The 22806-nt window shown below is 33.8% G+C and overlaps 1 protein-coding gene across 1 annotated transcript in view; it reads right to left on the reverse strand.

Annotated features, from left to right (window-relative positions):
* Positions 1-22806, reverse strand: part of LOC127727917 (condensin-2 complex subunit G2-like) — a 96627-nt gene that overhangs the window by 20219 nt on the left and 53602 nt on the right. Inside the window, exons 17-22 of the mRNA XM_052235067.1 lie at positions 17726-17803; positions 12377-12447; positions 11585-11762; positions 9820-9993; positions 7336-7455; positions 5280-5573 (exon numbers count right to left, since the gene is read on the reverse strand). Of these exons, the coding sequence (XP_052091027.1) occupies positions 5280-5573; positions 7336-7455; positions 9820-9993; positions 11585-11762; positions 12377-12447; positions 17726-17803 (915 nt within the window). The remainder of the gene's footprint in view (positions 1-5279; positions 5574-7335; positions 7456-9819; positions 9994-11584; positions 11763-12376; positions 12448-17725; positions 17804-22806) is intronic.

Raw genomic sequence — 22806 nt, forward strand, 5'->3', positions numbered from 1 at the left:
AAGAAAATTTCTACTCGCTGACTGCTGAACAGCATACGCTTCATAAAAAAATTCCAGAAACGCATCAAAATGCTGTTTGTTTTCAAGACTAAAGGTACACATATATTTAAGTAGTCATAATTCGTAAAGGAGAAGTTAATTTGAGAAAGACAGATGTTGGTAAATTGTCCTTCTTGTATGTAAATAGTTATATCTCGACATCTTGCACCTTGTACCCGCCATTTGTACATGAGAAGACAAGGAAGATTGGTGTTATTTTTGTAACGACTACCCCACCAAATTGCATTGGGACGGTATTCTGGTTCAGGTTATGGGTACCATTTCCTATAAGTGCTTTGCTAAATGTTATCATTGAGGAAAACATATTTGGTTCAAACATGTCAAAATTTTCTTCTGTATTGACAAATAACAGAACCAGATCACCTGGATTTTTGAAATATTATACAAAATTGCTTCACTGCATTCTGTTTGTCCATGTACATTGAAATATCATTCTTTTGATGACTTGGAGTTAAAATGACAAGATACATCATGTTTATGTTTCTTGAAAAAAAATTATGCTTTCAGTGTATTCAACTAGGTAGCTCAGGGGTCAGAGCATCTCTTTATGAGAAGGTCTTAGGTTCAAATCCTAACTTAGTTACACAGAAACAGTAAATACTATAAATGGAATTTTAACATGTTTTACCTGTATTAATCATTCAATATTTTGCCCTCTTCAGTCTATTTCATGTGAATTATCAATGTACATATACAGATATAGCCAAAATATATGATTTACACCATTTTTCACAACAAAAACATTAAATTGCGACTTTTTGTGGAATTTTTCAGGATACCAATTTAATATGCAGTGAACATGCTAATAAATTGTTGTATGTGTGCTTTTTTTTTTGAAACAATTATTTTTCTTTGTTTTACAAGCAATTTGAGAAAACTTGGTATATGTAATTCAGGCTCAAATAATTTGACATTAGTGATACATGTATGTACATGCACTCAGTTTGACTTTGACTTTCATTTGCTGAATTTCCCCCGAATTGAAGTAAAAAATGTCTGTTTGATTGGTCTTCAAAAGCATTATTTTTGTCAGTAGCCATTTTGTATGTTTGTTTTGTTTTGTTTTGTTTTAGCAGACGAAATAAGTATTTTAGACTTGTCAGAAAGAGGGTTGTTGTTTTGTGGTAGATTTTTCCCCCTATTTTATTATTTAAAATGAAATGTTTAACCTAGAGTGTATAATATATGTGCATCTAATTAATCAATTTTTATTATAAGTTTTACTGTGAATTTTATGTTCACTATAAATGTTTTTAATAATTTAAACTGCCACCCCCGCATTGTTGACATTTGTATCGATAGATTGATCTCAATACAGGTCAGATCAATAGTTCAAATTAGGTCAAATAATTTAAGTTCTGAAAAAGTAGTCCCGGCAGAACTTATCAAGACTCCCGTCGACAACATTTTATCAACATCTCGTTTCAGAATGTAAAGTAATTTTAGGAAAAAAGAAATGGTTCATTGTAAAATATGTACTGCAAGTGTAATTTATTTTATTAAAAGAATTTATTTGGTGACTTATCACCATTACAATACAAGGCAATATGTTGTGAGAATTTGTTGATAAGTCCTGCTCACTTGATAATGTCTCCTCACTTGCACGCGCTAACTGGATACGAGTTTTACAGATAAGTTGAGGAAGCTGATATAGCGATAGGGAAGGATGATGAAAATTAATATGCCCCTCGACATTTTGTCGCAGGGGCATAAAAATGTTGACATTCTTTCAAAGCTTACTAAAGCTATTTTAGTTCTGCCAAATAGCAATTCTGACTGTGAGAGAGCATTTTCAATTATAAAGAAGATTTACATTGAATTCAGATCAGAACTCAACAATGACATGAATGATACATTGTGTGCATTGTTATCATGTAAATTTAACCAAACTGGCAGTTGTTTTGAATATGTGCCTAGTTGTGTTGTTTTGAAAGCAGCAAAACAGGCCACTGTTGAATACAATAAAAGTTAGAATATTGTTTTTTGTATTAACAAATTTGTATAATGTTCATATTAAAAAGTCCCCATCTACATCACACGTTTTCACACGCTTTTTGGCATGTCATGTCATGACATAATTTGTCATTGTCAGAGGTTGGCAACTATGATAATCATTAGGAAACAATTTCAGGATTTTACTTTGCCTAAAACTACTATAATCCTCCATTGCCTCATTGCATAAATATCATTTTAGGGCAATAAGCCCTACAAGGTGTTGATGGCTAGCATTTTTAAATTTTAGGACATTCTTTTGTTGGCACTGGCTACGATTACGTTATTGTTACTTGGACACTAATTGCTGGAATACTATGGTGAGGAACCGATTAATTACGAACGTAACAATAATATTTGTGTCTACTGTTACGTTGCATTATGGTAACTTAGATTTATCAAACTTTTAACCAACTTTAGTTTTGTTGCTGAATTCTGTTTTAATGTTCTTCAAGAAAATATTAGTTTAGTAGTACCAAGGGCTAAAGAATATGGTTCGATGTTTAGAAGAAAAGTGTTCACTTCTATGTATTTAAATGCACAGTTACCCTTACTTTTGTCATTATTATACTTTGAACAATGGATGAAATTATTCCCAAAACAGCATCACATGTTTCCAACAAAAATTTGGGACGAAAACATAAATATTTCAAGAATAAAAAAACTACTTTTCACCTGAAGCATGGCAGGCATTGAAAGCTGGTATAACTTCAACAAGGGAAATTGCATAGTGGAACTGTTTAGTTTGCAAAACAGACATGCACATTGCAGCATCACTCGTTTGTGATGGGTACCTATAGTGGTTCCACCCAAATTCGTTGGACTAAAACATGCACCCAGAAGCACATGCTGGATGGACAGAATTCCCAGCATACATTGAAATACATTAGCGTAACAATAACACTATATAACCATAGACACAAATATTATTGTTAAATTCGTAATTAATCGGTTTCTAACCCAACCTAGCATTCCAGCAATTGGTGTCCAACGTAACAATATTTTTGTTGTTATTGTTACATTTCCAACGTAATCATAGCCAGTGCCTTTTTTGTTTATACTTTCTGTCCATCTATTATTGTTTTCAAGTTAAATAGGCAAACTTGCTAAAGTTGGTAAAAAATATCATCACAAAAGGACAAACTCCTATGATTATTATGACATAAAATGGATTATCGCTATTTTATGAAATTTTCCTTTGATCTTACTGACTGATAATTTCCTTTCTCAGCACAGTAGAGTGATATGAAAAATTATCGCTAGAAACTAAGGGGGCACGTGCCGTTGTCAATGAAATTAACAACGTCGTCATAGGTAAAATAGCGATAAACAGATAATCATTGGTCATCTCAACTCGAACCCGTACTGGCTCAAGCGAGAAAATCAATCTCTTTGAGATGCCCAACGATAATCTATAAAGATAGATAGGTATACACTTTTGAACATTTTGTGTCCCGTTAAATTGTTAAACCTATTATGGTTTTGAAGACATTAAACAACTAAAAAACAAACAGGTCAGGAAGGGCCCTGCTTGCACATTTTAGTATAAGGCAAATACACAAATAAGAATACTGATGAAAAAAAATCAATATATAAGATATGTGACATAGCATATGTTCATCAGGAAAAGAATGTCATAGACAAATTGTAGTGCCAGTTAAGGGGTACAGGACACCTAACGGAGGTAACTCTTTAAAAATCAGCTTAATGTTTTAATCACATACTATTAGTAGAGGGAAATCCAGCTTCTCAATGATCAAAATCAGTGTTTGTCAAACTGCTATATCCAATGAAATCATTCCTTTAAACTGTGTTGTTCAAATTTTATTGAAATTTTGGTATTTTTGTCAACAGGTCAAAGTAAATATTTTGTCAAAATTTTATGAAAATTAGCCAAGTCTATTTTATTCAAAGTGTTGGGTACCCCCTTAATTATGATTAGTTTTCAAAATTTAATCTCAATTCTATAGATAACATCAGGAATTAAATTTTATGTTAGAGTTATATTAGACTTTTTGGCAGGTCCCTAATTACTTGCTTAATAAATACTGGACACCCAAAGGATCAATTCTCGGAAAATTTGATTGGTTCCATAGTTTTAGAAATGGGACAGAGATCCAAAAACACAAAAAAACTCAAGACTTCTAGAGGGAAACAATATACAGTCTGCAACTATAGAAATGATAAATGTGCGTACACAATTTGTCAAGTTCTAAATCATCCAGACTATGAAAGATCTGCCATTAAATGATTAATCTTTGGTTAAATCTGGATTGCATCTTTGTTTATTGATTTATAATATTTTTAAGTCCTTCCTCTTATTTGCCTTTTCGTTAGAATTCTAGCTTTCTTTTAATAAAATCACAATACGAGACTATAAGCTGCTTTCAAACAAAAAAATCGTAAGGGTTCCGCAGAACCCAGTGTCTCGCCTACTTTTGCTGTTGATTTACTTTTGCGACAAAAGTCGCAGGCTCAACAAAAATAGGGAAAAAAGTATTAAAATTTTTCCTCTAGATACTATCTTTTGATTGTAAGAAGCTTCTGTCCAAGTTTGGTAAAAATCCAGGATGGTTTATGAATCTAATAAATGTCTTAAAAACTTTAACTGCAGACTGTATGTAATGTTAACTGGAAGAAGAACTAAGTCCATTTATAAATAATATACGGAAAAACAGGAAATAAATTTTTACAAAATTTCCTTCTAGATACTAGCTTTTGATCATAAACAAGCTTCTGTCCAAGTTTGGTACAAATCCAGGATATTTTCAGAAAGTTATTAAAATTTTAAAAACTTTAACCACAGAGTGAATGTAATGTTAACTGGCAGAAAAATTAAGTCCTTTTATAAGTAAAATACGGATGAACAGGATTTTTTTTTTTACAAAATTTACTTCTGGATACTATCTTATGATCATAAACAAACTTCTGATAAAAATCCAGGATAGTTTAAGAAAGTTATTAAAATTTCAAAAACTTTAACCACAGAGTGAATATTTGTGGACGCCGCCGACGGAATGTAGGATCACTATGTCTCGATTTTGCGACAAAAGTCGCAGGCTCGATAAAAAGGGATGGAAGATTTGGGAAATGAATATCTTTAGGAAAAGGGTCAAATTTAACTGGAGCTCCTATTCTTTTTGGTGTCACCATTATTCTACATATATCGCAGTTTTTACATTTATTTAAAATATACAACAATACAGCTTTTTATCTATTTTTCTCACCTGTATTACATTCGAAGCAAGGTTAATTGCATGTGGTGTTGCCTTTCCAATAGAGCGTTTTCTGGATCTACCTCCAGACAATAACACCGTAGCATCTACATTATATAAAGTACGGCTAAATACACCTTGAGTAAAATCTTGTGTATTTGAATGAGTGTTGTTATCTGATTCAGAAGACAGACTTGTTGTTGAATTATTTGATCTTGACCGATCTTGTGATTCTAATACAGGTATCAGGTGAGAATCACTCCAGTTAATAACTTGACCAAGCTTGAGTATTGCACTGTTATCACCCTAAAAAAATACAATAAATTATGAACACCATGGTTACATATATACAGAAGTCCCTCATGATTACTTCATTTTCTCTATCAGGGTAGCATTTCCTTACAGTGGACAAATTGATAACAGGGAAGCAACTTTAGCAAACTAGAGGTTCTAAAGAGCCTGTGTTGCTCACCTGCATCTTCAAAAACAGCTAATTTTTGGTAAAAATCATCATGAAAGGGCAATAACTGACAATTTCAGTTATGTTGACATATTTGTAGTCTTGTCTTGCTGATAATTTTTGCTATATAAAGTTTCTATTTATCTATTATAGTTTTCAAAGTAAAAGGAAAAAATGCAAAATAATGGAAAAAAATCATCTTTAAAGGGCAATTATTTCAATAAGGAGTTAATTTCCGTCATTTTGACTTACTTGTAGATCTTGACTTGGTGATCATTTTTGCTATTTAAAGTTTCTTTCTGTCCATTATAGTTTTTAAGATATAAGGCAAAAATGCCAAAAATTGGTAAAAATTATCATTTAAGAGCAATAACTCCAATAAAGTGTCTTCTGATGATTTCAGCAGGACAGTAGGTAGATCTCAACATTTCTGCTTGGTCAGATTTTCTCTATTCATAGAGGTTTTCAAGATAATAGACAAAACTTGCATTTTACCCCTATGTTCTATTTTTAGCCATGTCGGCAATCTTGGTTAACAGGCTGGATCATGGGACACATTATTTAAACTAGATACCCCAATAATAATTGTGGTCAAGTTTGGTTAAATTTGGCCCAGTAGTTTCAGAGAAGACTTTTGTAAAAGTTAAACAGAAAACGACGACGGATGTCAAGTGATGAGAAAAGCTCACTTGGGCCTCTGGGCAAAGTGAGCTGAAAAAGAAGAAGAACTAGAATGTAATGTAAACACAAAGCTTAAATTTAAGAATGTAATGGGAAATTTTGGCATATTTCTTACATTTTAAAAATGGATTCCGAATGGACTACTAATCTACTGATCATTGCTTCAGATCAAGTTTCATTGAGTGTATAATTTCTTTTGTGTTTTGTTCACACATCGTTGTCAATATAATGGAATTTGATGTAACTGTCATACAAATGAGAGGTTTAGCTAGCTTTAAAACCAGGTTTAATCCACCATTTTCTTCATAAGAAAATGCCTGTACCAAGTCAGGAATATGACAGTTGTTATCCATTCGTTTGATGTGTTTGAGCTTTTGATTTTGCCATTTGATTAGGGACTTTCCTTTTTGAATTTTCCTCGGAGTTGAGTATTTTTGTGATTTTACTTTTTTCTTTGGATTCTGTAAATGCCCTTGAGTTCTTTAATATCATAGATGGATTCCTATAATCCCTCCAAGTCTATCACTTTTATCAATGAACAAGTAAAAGCTACAAAAGGTATTTAAGAAACAGTAGATTTTGTTTTTGTTGAAATTTTGTCCAATATTTATATTCTTGTCCTTGAGGGTTTTTGCGCAAGTTGGAAAATAATGTTAGAAGTAATAAGTGACCACTGACATTTATATAGGTCATATGGTCCTATGACCATTACCGAACCCAATGTCTCTATCACTAATTACTGTTCTCAAGTATCATTTAAACATGAAAAACAAGTAGCTTTAAAAAAAAGAGAAGAAAAGTGCCACTAATGAAGCAGGCATACCCTTCTAAAAAACATGTTTTTAATCTGTTTTTCTATATACTGCACTATACCAGGTAATCTTTTTTTAAATGTTTGTTAAAACTAATTCTTTTCAATATACTAACATCATCATGCAGAAGTACAAGTAACTTTAGGTACACTGTAAAACATTCCACCAATAAATCATCTGTAAAGTCGTCACCTTCTGTAGGTATTCTGTTTGTCATTCTTCCCTCAATACATTTCTGTAACAGTAACATAATTGTTAAAATATACAAAATTTTCATTAGCAAGAAAACTAGCCTATCCAACTACATATACCTTTAATAGAATGTACAGTGCTTATTTCATACCAATATTGCACACACTGAAATGACTAGCCTGCTATGCTTAAATGATATATGCTGAGAGTCTGTAATACAAAGATGCTACTACAAGAATCACATACACATTACATTTTCAATGATCAGTGAAAATGAGGTCAAGCTCAAATGAACCATGCCAGATAGATATGTACACCGTGCAATCATTTCATACAACAAATATATGGCCCTATTGTTTACAGTACCTGAGAAACAGACCAAACCACTAAAACTTAACATTGTCCAGTGAATCATGAAAATGAGGTCAAGGTCATATAAAAGCTGCCAGGCAAACAAGTAAACCTTACAATCATTCAATACACCAAATGTAATGGCCCTATTGCTTAAGTATACCAAACAAAAATTACTCAACATTGTCCATTGAACATGAAAAAAGAGGTGAGAGTCAGATGAAACCTGCCAGTGAACATGTACGCCTTATAATCATTCCATAAATTTAGTTGACCTATTACTGATAGTATTTTAAATAGACTTTTGACTACAAAAAATTAACCTTGATTGCTGATCAATGAAATGAGGTAGAGTTCAAAGTGAACCCTTCGAAGACAGACATGTACACCTCACAATCACTCCATACATCATGTACATCAAATATAGCTGACATACTGTTTTTGAAAAACAGACCAAAACACTTAAAATTGACCAATGAACCATGAAAATCAGATCAAAGTCAGATGAAAACTGCCAGATGACAAGTACACCTTACAATCATTCCATACACCACATATAGTTGACCTACTGCTTACAGTATCTGAGAAACATACCTTATCATGTAACTTTAACCTTGATCACTGATCCATGAAATGAGGTTGAGGTCAGGTGAACTCTGTCTGATGGACATATAGAACTCACAAGAAACCCATATGCCAAGTATATTTATCCTATTACTTATAAAAAGTGAGAAATTTACATGACTAAAAAAAACTAAACATTTTGTTCAAGCATTCACTGAACTATGAAAATGAGGTCAAGGACATAGGACATATGACAGACGGAAACTTTGTGACATAAGGCATCTGTATACAAGGTACGAAGCATCCAGGTCTTCTACTCTCAAATTTATAAATATTTATACAAATAGCTTATGCCGCTGCCACCACCAGAGTGTAATCACTGAGACTTTTGTCGCAGGCAAGACAAAAAAAAAATTCCATAATGGATACTTTACACTCAAAGAAAATAAAATACTGTAAACTGAGAAATTTTCGCGTTGGTTTTTTTTGGCAGTTTTCTCTCAAAAGGCATGTGTTTTATTTTGTTGTGTGTAATTTGGGTGCTTCGTCCAATTGATGTTTTTCAAAGTTGGCACAATAGTAGTGAGCGAGCTCATTCATATTTGCCTTTATTTACCAGTTTATTGACAAAATATCAATGAACTATATACACAAACTACAAAGTTAACTAAATAACAGAATCTGATATGGATGTAATTGCAAATAATTCCATATCTCAGGGTTCAAAGCTGAAAGAAAATATGAAAACATAATTTATACATTTTATTTACAATAAAATCTAAAACATTAAAATCATTTTTTAAATAGATTATTTATATAGTACAAATATCATATGAAATGATATTTAATCATCATTTCTCTTGCAGTACATGTTTATCTATTGATGATCAAAGATTTAAATTTTAATCCTTATGCCTCTGGCAGTACATGTTAATTTTTGAAGATCAAGGATTACAAGGACTGTTGATATTCTAATGATCAGTGATGGCATCTAATCAGCAATGTCGATAGTCTGACATATTTATGACATGTGTGAATAAATTGTGTCTTCGTAACAATTTTAGAAAATTGACAATTAAGTTAAAATTATATACCGTAGTGTTATTGTCAAATTATACCTGGTATTTATTTGCAGATTTGGTATAGAATTGTAGGAAATATACCGAAGATATAATAGGATAAAATATTTTTCCCTACAATTAACATTACAATATTATCATAGCGGTACGTGATTTTGGCGTTTCAATTTTCATTGTTTGCTTTATTTTCATGTGTTTAATTTTGGCACTTTCATTGGAGGCGCCAAATAAACCAAAATAACCCAATTTACGGTATATTTTATCATTTAAACAACATATCTCTTCAAACGAATAACCAAGAAGAGGACCTAAAAGCATTAACTATCAACACATTTGTAAACAGAATCTTAATACGAGTGCAAGTTCAGCTGTACCAGTACTTATAGAACAGTGCAAGGTTGTTTATGTCTCACCCTGACATCTTGTAATGTTGCTATCAGTTCTACTACATTGTCTCTGTATTTTGATAGAATAATAGCTTGACAAGTTGGATGTTTTATCAGGTAGGATATATACTCTAGTCCAAGCTGTGGTCGAGGTGCACTAGGCTCTACAAAACCAACACTCTTCCTTGTTCTTTTTACAGTCTGAAAGCAAATATCACATAGGTTATATCAAAAGTGTAGCTAGAGGTATTCAGCTTTCTTACAAAATGACATCGTAATGAAAGTCTATGATATAAAGAGGGAAACCCCAAAATTATTTGGATAATAACAAGAATGTGTCCATAGTACACAGATGCCCCACTCACACTATCATTTTCTATGTTCAGTGGACTGTGAAATTGGGGTCAAAACTCTGATTTGGCATTAAAATTAGAAAGATCATATCATAGGGAACATGTGTACTAAGTTTCAAATTGATTGGACTTCAACTTCATTAAAAATTACCTTGACCAAAAATTTTAACCTACTTTTTGAAATTTTCAACCCAAAAATATTTGTCAGTCTCTTTTTTGATTACACCATTGATGTCAATCTCATCAACTTTGTGTCAATGTTGAAGGTAAATTTTCCATGTTATTTCAACACAGAGATATGTCTCCCATGTCAGCATAAAATTCAGAAAAGACAATCTGATGGACAGCAACATTACTAATTAATTCAGTCACTGGACCATTATATAGAGGGCAGCATGTCAAACTGAGATGTACTGATAGTAATGCAACTTTATAGAAATATCATTGTTTATCATAAGTAGTTCCTATTAAACTATCGTAAGCAGTAAACTTAAATTGATAAGTAGTAATTAATTCAAAGTCACTGGACCATGACCTAGAGGGCAGGGCCTCGAAATAGTCATCAAACTGATATGTACTGAAAGTTATGCAACTTTACAGAAAATATCATTAATCTATCACAAGTAGTTCCTATCAAACTGACTTAAGCAGAAAAATTTACAATTGATGCCGCCAGAAACACAACACCAAGTCTGGCCTTCTGCAATTTTCGTTACCAAGTTCCATTGACTTATCATAATTAGTTCCCTTTAAACTGACCTAAACAAAATTTAACTTGTAAACGTTTTACAAGTCAATGAGCATTAGATGGGGCGAGGTCATAAAATCTCCATGGAAATGAGACTGGTTAATGCTTTAACAACTGCATACTAAATATCAAGGACTTAACATTAGTTGTTTATCTTAAATGGATCTCCTCACAAATTAATACATGTGAACTATGGAATCATTCAAAGTCAATAGACCATGACTGAGGGAGAGGAGCCAAATAATCTCTATATGGAAATGAGATGAGCCAATGCTAATACATCTGAATATTATATATCATTGGCCTACCACTAATGGTTCCCCTTAAACTGACCTAATCAAAAACTAATACATGTAAACTAAGCTTAAGTTTCAAAGTCAATAGACCATGACTGAGGGGGCAGGGCAAAATAATCTCCATTGAAATAAGACGTGCCAATACTTATACAACTGCATTCCAAATATCATTGACCTATCATTGACCTACCACTAGATGTTCCCCATAATCTTTTAACTAATCACAAACTAATACAGAGTTGACACCACCACTGCCACTGGAAACAGCATGCAAAAGTCACACTTTTTATACTCGAAGGGATACAAAAATTGAGGATGAGGGAATGCTTAATGATGGCAATAGCTGTTTATTGAAATTTGAACTACTGGGAAACTACAAATAATAAATATTTTACTGTAGCATAAGATGCCAAAATGTTCTTCACTGCTTTAGGCATTGATGCTTTTATCCATTCATCCACCATTTCAAAAACATCTTCAATTTTCCCCCAGTTACACATGACCTCTAAAAAGCACCCATAGTCTTCAGTTTTATTTTCTTCCATTTTCCTCAATTTTGACAGGCAACTTCGACTATAAATAGAAGATTTCTGTATATTTTCAAAATTGTTGCAGTTACTCTTTACTTGCAATATGTAAGACATTGAAGCATTGATAAAAATAATTTTGAACATGAAAAGATTTACAAATGAATTATCAAACTGAAATTCCTTCATGATAAAAATGTGCAAAGGGTTTCTCAGAACCCTGTCCCTCATCTGCAATTGCTGATATCAGTTCTAAAAGTGTTATCTTGCCTGTAAAAAGCAAGTCCATTTATCAGTAAAATATGACTCAAATATTTTTTAGGCAGACCTACATATATCTTAAACTAGTTGGTACTAAGATATGCACTTGCAACATGTGCAAGTAAAATGCTTTCAAAAACTACCAATGCAGCTCCCTCTGGCTAAGTAATCCCAAAACAAATCAGCAAATTTGGCCGCACTTCTTTACACAGCCTTTGCTTTTTATTTTTTTTTTCATATTTTTAACGATTGCTAGTTGCCTTCCTTCAACCACAGTCAAAAAGATATACATTACACTGATTTATACTGTGTCTTCTGAACATCTGTTACCTTCCCTAGAAAAACCCTAAAGATGGCTGATATCCAGGATAACTTTCAATAACTTAAGACTATAGTTACCTGACACTAGGTACAGATTTAGAGGGCAGATTACCCGCTATCATAATCAGCGATGTCAATATCTGTGAATCCTAAAAATATAAAAAGTTTATTGGAACAATTTACAACAAATATCTCAAATGTAAAAAGACTATTCTGAAACCAATCAAGTTCAGAGGTGATATGTTAAAAGATATTTATTCTTTAAAAATGCAATTCATGATACAAAGTTGTTACAATTTTTTCAATATATTTAATAAACTCACATGGCATTTTCCCATATAACTGATACAATGCAGTAAATATTATGCTGAAATGAAACTGTGTGGTTTAAAATCTTCCATGATTTTTTTTTTGATAAACAAATTTTTTGTCTTTCTTTTTTAGTTTTCTTAAGGAATGACTGTAATATTTTTTCAGTCTATGAAGAAATAACATCAAAAATGTGGTGCACACTGAATAACCTGTGTAGCGTGTTATTTTAAAGTGTGCACCACATTTTTTATGTTATTTTGAATAGACAGAAAAAATATTACAGTCATTTCTTATAATTTAATTCTAAATACCATTTTAAACCGGAGTAAACCATGAAAAAACGTTCATGACGTCACGGTCACATGACAAAATTATGTCTATGAGCTGATAAACAAAACAACTTCAGCCAATCAGAAGACGCGTTACATCCAAAATTAAATTATAAAATAATAGACAACAAGAATGTGTCCATAGTACACAGATGCCCCACTCACACTATCATTTTCTATGTTCAGTGGACTGTGAAATTGGGGTCAAAACTCTAATTTGGCATTAATATTGGAAAGAGCATATCATAGGGAATAGTTTACTACGTATCAAGTTGATTGGACTTCAACTTCATCAAAAACTTCCTTGACCAAAAACTTTAACCTGAAGCGGGACAGACGGACAAACGAACGAACGAACGGACACACAGACCGAAAAACAAAATGCCCCTCTACTATCGTAGGTGGGGCATAAAAATGGAAACACAAGAGTGCACACACTGAAATGTCTCGCCTTCTTTACGAACCATTGATTTTATGTTGATAGTCCTAAATATAAAGCTTTACTACAAGTAACACATAAAATTAACATGATCCAAGAAAATGAGGTCAAGGTCAGATAAACCAAATGAGAAATACATGTACACCTTACAATCATTCAATAAACCAAACATAGTTGACCTATTGCTTATAGTTTCTAAAAACAGTCTTAACCAAGAAAACTTAACATTGACCAATGAACCATGAAAATGAGGTCAAGGTCAGATGAACCATGCCAGACAGACATGTACACCTTACAATCAATGTATGCATTAAATATAGTTGACCTATTGCTTATAGTATTTAAGAAACAAACTTAACCATGAAAACTTAACATTGACCAATGAACAATGAAAATGAGGTCAAGGTCAGATGATACCTGCCAGACAGACATATACACCTTACAATCCTTCCATACAACAAATATAGTTGATCTATTGCTTATAGTTGAAGAAAAACAGACCAAAACACAAAAACTTAACACTGAGAAATGAACCGTGAAAATGAGATCAAGGTCAAATAAAACCTGCGAGACTGACATGTACATCATAAAATATTTCCATACACCAAATATAGTTGACCTATTGCCTATAGTATTAGAAAAACAGACCAAAACTCAAAAACTTAACTTTGACCACTGAACCATGAAAATGAGGTCAAGGTCAGATGACACCTACCAGTTGGACATGTACACCTTACAATCATTCCATATACCAAATATAGTAGACCTGCTGTATATAGTATCTGATATATGGACTTGACCACGAAAACTTAACCTTGTTCACTGATCCATGAAATGAGGTCGAGGTCAAATAAAAATTGTCTGATGGGCATGAGGACCTTGCAAGGTACGCACATACTAAATATAGTTATCCTATTACTCATAACAAGAAAGAAATTAACATTACAAAAAATGTTGACTTTTTTTTCAAGTAGTCACTGAACCATGAAAATGAGGTCAAGGACAATGGACATATGACAGACGGAAACTTTGTAACATAAGGCATCTATATACAAAGTATGAAGCATCCAGGTCTTCTAGCTTCTAAAATATAAAGCTTTTAAGAAGTTAGCTAACGCCGCTGCCGGATCACTATCCCTATGTCGAGCTTTCTTTTGTCGCAGGCTCGATAAAAAACCATAAAAAACATGGGTTAAAATTGTGAATAAGGGAAAAAAACTCCTGTAGAACAAGCAAGCGACAATATCAATAATATCAAATTGTCAATAAATTCTAAAAGGATCCAACTGACGACTTTGGTCATACTACTTTTTAATAAATCTTAATTAGTTGATCATTTTAACTGTTTACAGTTTCTCTCTATATATAGTATTTACCAACAAGAGGCTCCTAAGACCTCACTCGTCAAAAATTGAAATAAATTATAATAGGCAAAAACTCAAAAGTTAGTAAACAACTAGATGTGTTGGAACGACATGAATGGCCCCGCTCACACAAGCTTGAAGCCATTTTTAGGAGTGGAAATTTGAAAATGAAAGTCTGTATAACCATTATTTTCAGCAAAAATCAATATAGCGGAGCCAAACGTAAATTTGATCTGTAACTCATCATAGTGGACTCGCATACTAAAAATCAGCTCAAGATGTAAAGGCATTTAGGAAAAAAGTCCTTATAACTGCTATTTTCATGAAATTTTCAAAGTCCAGTAATTTCGGCAAAAATCAGTGGATGGGAACCAAACTTAAACTCGATCTATAACTCATCATAGTAGACTCACATACTAAACATCAGCTCAATATGTGAAGTCATTTAGAAGAAGAGTCTGTATAACTTTTCTTTGCGGAATGACGGAATGGCGGATAAGGGTAAAACTATACATGCTATATATGGCCCAACAACTTTGTTGTGGGGCCATAAAAATCATCTTTTATGGCATAGAACCACTAATTCCAGCATGGTCAGAAAGAGCATACAATAAATTACTACATACTTTAAACAAACTAAGTACATAATTAAACAAAAATGTTCCTATCCCTAGCTGAAACTTTGTCAGTTAGTAAAATACTTGGGTAATTTTGGTATCAAATGAAAGCTTAAGGACTTGGGATCACTATGGAACCTTTGTTGAGTTTCGTTTGGATAATAAAATAAGGAATTAAAATAAGGCATATTTGCCCTGTTGCTTTGATCAGAAGTATCTGATTTTGTACTACAAAACTTCCAAGAACCAGTGCTCTCTTGTATGCAATTAAAGAATGAAAACAAAACTTTATAAATTCCTTGAGTTTGAAGCGCTTTTCTGGATTTACCTTCATCAGGAATGCTCAAAGCTGCATATTCATAAAGGTGAGTTGAATTTTTCAACACAAGTCAGGATAAGGTATAGTTTTGACATAAAAAGCCTGTCGCTTCATTTGAACTTAAGGCAAAATAGCTATATGAATGCTTGAAATTGCAGAATTTAACATAGAAATCAATGGGGCTATGAATTAGTGGTTTTGATTCTATTACTGTAGAAATGAGACGAAAGAAAGTACTTACATGTAAGTGATATTCAAACTCATAAGTCAAAAACAAACTGACTAATTTTGGTGGATAGTTGTCTCATTGGCAATCATACCACATCTCCTTATATTGACAATGCCATGGCAAAAAAGGAAAAATGATATCAAGACAAACAATAGTATACAAAACACAACATAGAAAACTAAAGACTGAGCAACACAAAAACCACCTGAAAAGCATGAGAAATTCAAATTTCAGAAATTATCCCCATTACAATAAAAATTAGTCAAATTTGTTGTTAGTTATGTTACAGAAATTATTTTAAGTAAAACTATGTTGGTGTCAAAAGTAAAATAACAAAAATACTGAACTCCAAAGAAAATTCAAAACGGAGAGTCCCTTATCAAATCGCAAAATCAAAAGCTCAAACACATCAAACAAATGGAAAACAACTGTCATATTCCTGACTGGTACAGGCATTTCCTTGTGTAGAAAATGGTGGATTAAACTTGGTTTTATAGCTAGCTAAACCTCACATAAAAAAACAATTATCTTGACAACAATGTGTGAACAAAACAGACAGACATAATAGGTAAAAATATCTACGAGTACAAAAATAGGGGTACAGCAGTCAACATTGTGTTATAATCTTCATCACTATAAAAACAAACAAATATGTCAGCAAAGAATAACAAAATGCCATATAGACAAAGCACATAAGCAAAAATGAAAGACAAGAATACATATAAATGACCATAGCACAATAACACAATGGTGGGATGTATAAGTACCGAGCCACGCAAAAAGGATATTACCAAAATTAGACTCAACATTAAAGGTTTATAATTTACAAAGACAAATAAAAGAACACTATAACTATCATCATCAAATTGCACCAATAGGGTATTTCAGCCAGAAATCGGTGAAACATGCATATAATTACTGGTTTATAGTTAGCTTTTGTTCAAATTATCTTGTGACTTTTCATGCTTTATTGGGTTTGTATCATTTTATGACTTATGAAATTGGTACATATGTTGTAGTACAAGTTGAAATTCAGTAGGATCCAGAATCCTCCTAGTACAAATTGGAATTCCAATATCTACGAGTAGAAATTGGAATTCTGATTTAAAATTAATGAAAATCCAGTGCAAATCAGAATTCTAATATAGGGATATCCAGATTTTTTCTAGGTTGATTCTGGATTGTACTATATTTCTAGTAGGATCCAGGGCCTGTATGCATAAAAAATCTTATATTACAGCTCTTTTCATAATGCTAGCAAGACAAAGGTTTGTTTGGCTTGCTTGCTTTGTTTGTATCAATGTTTGCTCAAGCATTGTAATTAAGATTGACATCTGCAAACAATATAAGTAGGAGGAGTTAAATCTGTGTAAAGGTAAATTTGATTATTTGATAATGTCCAATCAAATTTAAATATAATGTATACAAGTTTAAATGCTCCTTTTTATGTTGTTTTCAGATGTCAATCTTAATTACAATGCTTGAGCAAACATTGATACAAACAAAGCAAGCAAGCCAAACCAACCTTTGCCTTGCTAGCATTATGAAAAGAGCTGTAAGTGTTCCTTAAACTTAGATTTTACTAATAATTTCCATTGATAAGTGAAATTCTCAAGTCCTACGCATAAAATTGTCTTTACTTAACTAAGGAAATCTTAAATCAGAACCTTTCTCGACTTATTACTTATATTTAATATATATGTTAGCTCATCACATGTTCTCATCCATGCAAAAGTTTGATTTTTTTATTATTTACATTGATTGAACAAATAATGAACTTTGGTTAAATTACAATGGTGGTGTATAATAACTACTTACATTGAAAGCTTTAAACATTTCTGGTAAAGCAACCATGAACTTATTCTGTAATCCAAGTAAAATCTCTTTGTTACATGTCTGTAAAATAAAATACCACATAAGCAGTCATTTAAATACATTGGAAACATGGCATTTAAACTTGTTAAAAAAATAGACGTTAATTCAGATCCAAAAAATAACATTCAAACTGCAAATATCAAGTTTATAGAAAAGAAATTTTTAAAATAGTGATGGTAATTGAGGAGGGGGATTATATCACTTTGTGGGTCTGCTTTTTACACTGTTATATTCACAGCAATGTTTCTATAGACTGGCTTTGGATGCAACCATCAATCATGATTAAGTGCTTATGTAGGTATGTTTACACAGAGGCTTTAACTACAAGCTTATATTTCCCCCAGGATTATTTCATAATCATGATAATTCAGTATACTTCAAATTTTAAGTATAGACCTTCCTGTTCAGTGTGAGCCAAGACAAGAGAGTTGTCTCATTGGCACTCATACCACATCTTCTTATTTCTTCTTAATGTTTTTGGGAATCTGCAACACTTGACCCAAAATTTTGAGACTGTGAACAATTGATGTCCTTAGGGTTTCAAAAGTTACAAAAAACCACCAATTCAACAATGAATGAGGATGCTTAATTCAAATAATCAATCCTATAAAGTTTCAAAACATTTGCCAAACAGGTTGAGAAGATGATTTTTTTTTTGATTGGCCAATTAGAATCAAAGATTGCCATTTGTGCCATATTTGTCATTGGTTCAAAACCAAATGAGGTATATATCATTCCTGCCAAAGCTGGTTAAAATGACAATCTTGTTTAAGAGAAGACGATGAAAAATATGATTTACCTTAATTAAGGTTTAATTGGAACAGCATACCAACAATTCTGCCTTATTTTTGCCCCCATTGAGGTTGAATGAGGATTTTTTGTAGAGGATCTTCCAATCATCAATCCCTTAAACTTTCAAACTATTTCGTCTTGTAGCATCAATAAAAATTTATGTTCTATTTGGACAAAAAATTCCAAAGAAAATTATGATAATGTGATTTTCAATGGGAGTTCTATAGGAATTATGTGCCACCAATCCCCACCATGTTTGCCACCCAATCAACATTAAATGACAAAATTTGGTAGGTCTTCCAATCATCAATCTCTGAATGTTTTAAAATATTTCCAAATATAATTTCCGAAAAGATAACTCGAAATCCCCCAATCAGACGTAAAGATTAACTTTGAGGGCCATGTTATATTTGAACAGAATGAAATGAAGAATTTTATGAAGGACCATGCATCAAGAGACAAAAAAATATTCCTAGATGATTTGTATTTCCTTAGAACTGGACCCTAATGTTATACTTAAATAAGTCAACATGCTTAGGGCTGTTCCAGAAAATACTTTGTCCCCCCCCCCCCCCCGGGACAGCACTTTTTTTTTAACCCCCACCACCCACAGAAATAAAAATAAATTAGAACAACACTCCCTCTGCATTTTGGTATTTCAAATACAACCACCCACATAAAATTAAAAAAAATTGCCTTCCCTGCGGGGGACATAGTATTTTCTGGAACAGCCCTTATAATGCAGGCCAATTCTTTTAATTTTAGTGTAAGCCTCAATCATTAAATATGATACATCAACTGACAAAGGATCATTCCTCGATGATTATAGCTGCTATCAATCTGATTAATGTAGATTCTTTGTCCAAACAGGATATGTATTTTAATTAGTTTGCTTAAATATAGACTTCTTCATACAACTTAACCAATTTTATAGCTTTAAATACGTTACCATCATAAATTCTGAGTGTAACCCCAATTGCGTCATAGGTCAGATGGAAAATCCCGACTAAAAATAAACGTACTCTCACTGGTCCGGACATATACCCCTGTTTGCCCATATTCTCCCATTCAATTTCCATCTGCGACATCGGTCACACGTGCAAATATATACAGATTCAACAGAGAAGTGTTTAGTTGTTTGTAAAGTTTTTGAATAGCTTAATTGCTTTTCATATTGTGTATATTATTGGAAATTTATTCCCTTGTTTAGTTTGAATTTCTAAACAAATTATTTGTGTTTTTTTGACTAAAGTAAATTTTATTATGGACTTTAATTTGAATAGTCCGTATGTAAATATTCCTGGTTCGGACTATCTCTTAGATGGGTCACTACCTTTAAGTCCCCCCCAAACTACCAGTACTATGACCGGAGTTTCGACAACGGTGTCTGGTAATGCTACCTATCCGACCCTTTCACAAGGTTCCGCCATGCATTTTGGGGGGGTACCTACGTCAACTTCGGTGACTCATACTTTATCTAGGCCTGTTAATTCATCGGGTACTATTAGTTCTGTCCCAGGTACAGCTATGGGCTTGAACTTGCCAGGTTCTAGACCCCCATTATCCTATTGTGGGTATATGCTTCCCAACTCGGGCACACAACCTTTACCCTCATGGTCTCAGCCACCTTGGCCACAGTCTTACCCTTATGGTGGGTTTATGCCAAACCAACCTGGTTTTTGGCCTTATAGGGACAATTTCTATGGTCCCCCTTCTGGGGTAGCTACTGCACCACCTTTAGCTCCTGCTCCACCCGTAGCAGTATCTTTGACTCCTGCAGTAGCTCCTTCTACCACCGTACCTGACTCTCGAGCTCAATCTTCTAGCTCTTCTCATGGTACTCAGGGTTCTGATCATGCATCATCTTTGGATGGTTTTCAGAAGTTGCTTTTGGACTTTGGTGAGTCTTTCAAGGCTGAATTTAGTACTCTATCCAGTCGTATGTCTCTACTGGAGAATAGAGTTTCTTCTCATCAACCTTCTCCAGCTAAGTCTGTAGAATGTGATGAGAGGGAGGATGACGAGCTTTCTGTTTCCCCTGGGAGTCATGAAAGGGCTTTCCTCACTGATGAGGATGTTGAAAGTTCTTCTTCTCCCAAGGTATCGAAGACGGCCCCTGAGCCTTCTTCTAAGTCAGCTCAACAACCTCCCACCAAGGAGACTGAGGATCCTCCATCCTTGAAGGATCTTAGGGATAAGGTGTATACCTTGATGAGGGATGAAGCACATATCCCTTTTGCCTCTCCTTCCAAGCCGAAAAAACCTTCTTCAACTTTTGAAGCTTCCTGTGGTATTTCTCAGGATACTGTGACTTCTCACAATTCTTTTCCTGAATCTGGCCATATGGCATTTGCTTTACAATTTATTAATGAAGGTATCGCTAATTCTGCTAGTGAAAAGGTTGCTAATAACAATATCTCTGGATTTGGAATGTCATCCTTTTCTGATCAGGTTAAGTACAAGGATTTTGATATCTTTGATTCTTCACTGGGTAGACTTGTTCCCAGTTGTGACAAATCTATGTCATCCTTATTGGGAAAAAAGCCAGTAGATGGTCTTTGTCTCACTCAACCTGTTTGGTCAAAGACTGAGAATCTCCTTCGTAGTGCTTCTCAAGTTCTTGGCACAGCCGAACATTTTCTAGCTGCAACCGGACATTTGCTTAACAGCGAAGATTCGGTTGTTCCAGCAGAAGTACGATCCTTCTTACTTCAACTGGATAAAGCTCTAGGTTCATCTCAGTTGCTTTTAATGGGTTCTATTGCTAATTGCACCCTATCTAAAAGAGCAGAGTTTCTTGAAAACATTTCTGTTGCTGAGCCTTTGAAAGATTCTTTACTGAAATCTCCACTTACTGACAAGATGTTTGGTTTACCCTTACAGCGGGTTCAAGAGGAACTCAGCAAAAACCCTCCTCCAGTCAAAGTTAGTGTACAAGTTACTAATGGCAAGAGGTCGGTTAATGCTACATCTAGTTCTACTAGTACTTCTGCTTCAGGTGGTCCTCCTTCTTCTGCTAAGAAAAGGAAGAATAACTACGGCAAACCGCAGAACAAACCCAATAACTCCGGAAAAAACTCAGGTAAGCCTTCTGGTGGTTTTAAGGGTCCCAAGAAACCTGGGTCTAGTACCTAGGTTCTTGCCCCCTCGTACGTTATTGACAGCTTCCCCAGGGGAAAATTTACAACAAGTTCCTCAAAAATCAATACCAGTAGGGGGGAGGTTAAGTTTTTTCCTAAATCAGTGGAAGAAAATTACCTCAGACTGTTATGTGCTGTCAATAATTCGAGGGGGATTAACACTTCAGTTCAAGAACCCACCTCCTCTGTCTGCAGTTCCGATAAGTTTGTCTCATACTCAAGACCCAGTCAAGTATCAACTTCTATCAGTAGAAGTGGACACAATGTTACAAAAATCTGCAATAGAGGAGGTGTCGCTCTTAACTCTGTCTCCGGGATTTTATTCCCGTCTTTTTCTGGTTCCAAAGAAGACTGGAGGAATGAGGCCGGTCATAGACCTATCTATTCTGAACAACTTTCTTATTGTTCCCCATTTCAAAATGGAAACCAACAGATCAATCAGGGCTTCAATCCTTCCAGGAATGTGGACTACTTCTCTGGATCTTTCAGATGCTTATTTCCACATTCCCATTTCCCATACTTACAGGAAATACCTTCGCTTCGTTTGGAACAACAAAGTTTTCCAGTTCAAGGCTCTCCCTTTTGGCCTGTTTACAGCCCCTTTGGCTTTTACCAAAATCATGCAGGCAGCTATAGCTCACCTACATTCCCTGTCTATTCAGATTCATTCCTACCTGGACGATTCCCTTCTCAAGGAATTTTGCCCAATCAAATTGAGGGTTCAGACAGATTTGGTCATCAATTGTTTTCTGTCCCTAGGCTTCCTAATCTCTTGGAAAAAGTCAGAGATAATTCCTTCTCAAGACTTTGTTTTCCTGGGAGAACATTTCCTAACCAGTGTAGGCCTAGTCCTCCCACCAGAGGAAAAATTTACAAAACTATGTCAGAAAATACATTTATTCCTGACGGTTCAATCAGTCACAGCACGTCAATTCTTGCAACTTCTGGGTCTATTGAACTCACTGGCAGATGTAATTCCATTGGGACGACTTCACATTCGTCCGCTTCAGTTTTATCTGCACAAGTTATGGATTCCAGCTTCACAAGAATGGGAAGCATTGATTCCAATCACTCAGCCTTTATTTCCACACC

The sequence above is a fragment of the Mytilus californianus genome, unplaced genomic scaffold, assembly GCF_021869535.1.
Source record: "Mytilus californianus isolate M0D057914Y unplaced genomic scaffold, xbMytCali1.0.p SCAF_2, whole genome shotgun sequence".
NCBI lineage: Eukaryota > Metazoa > Mollusca > Bivalvia > Mytilida > Mytilidae > Mytilus > Mytilus californianus.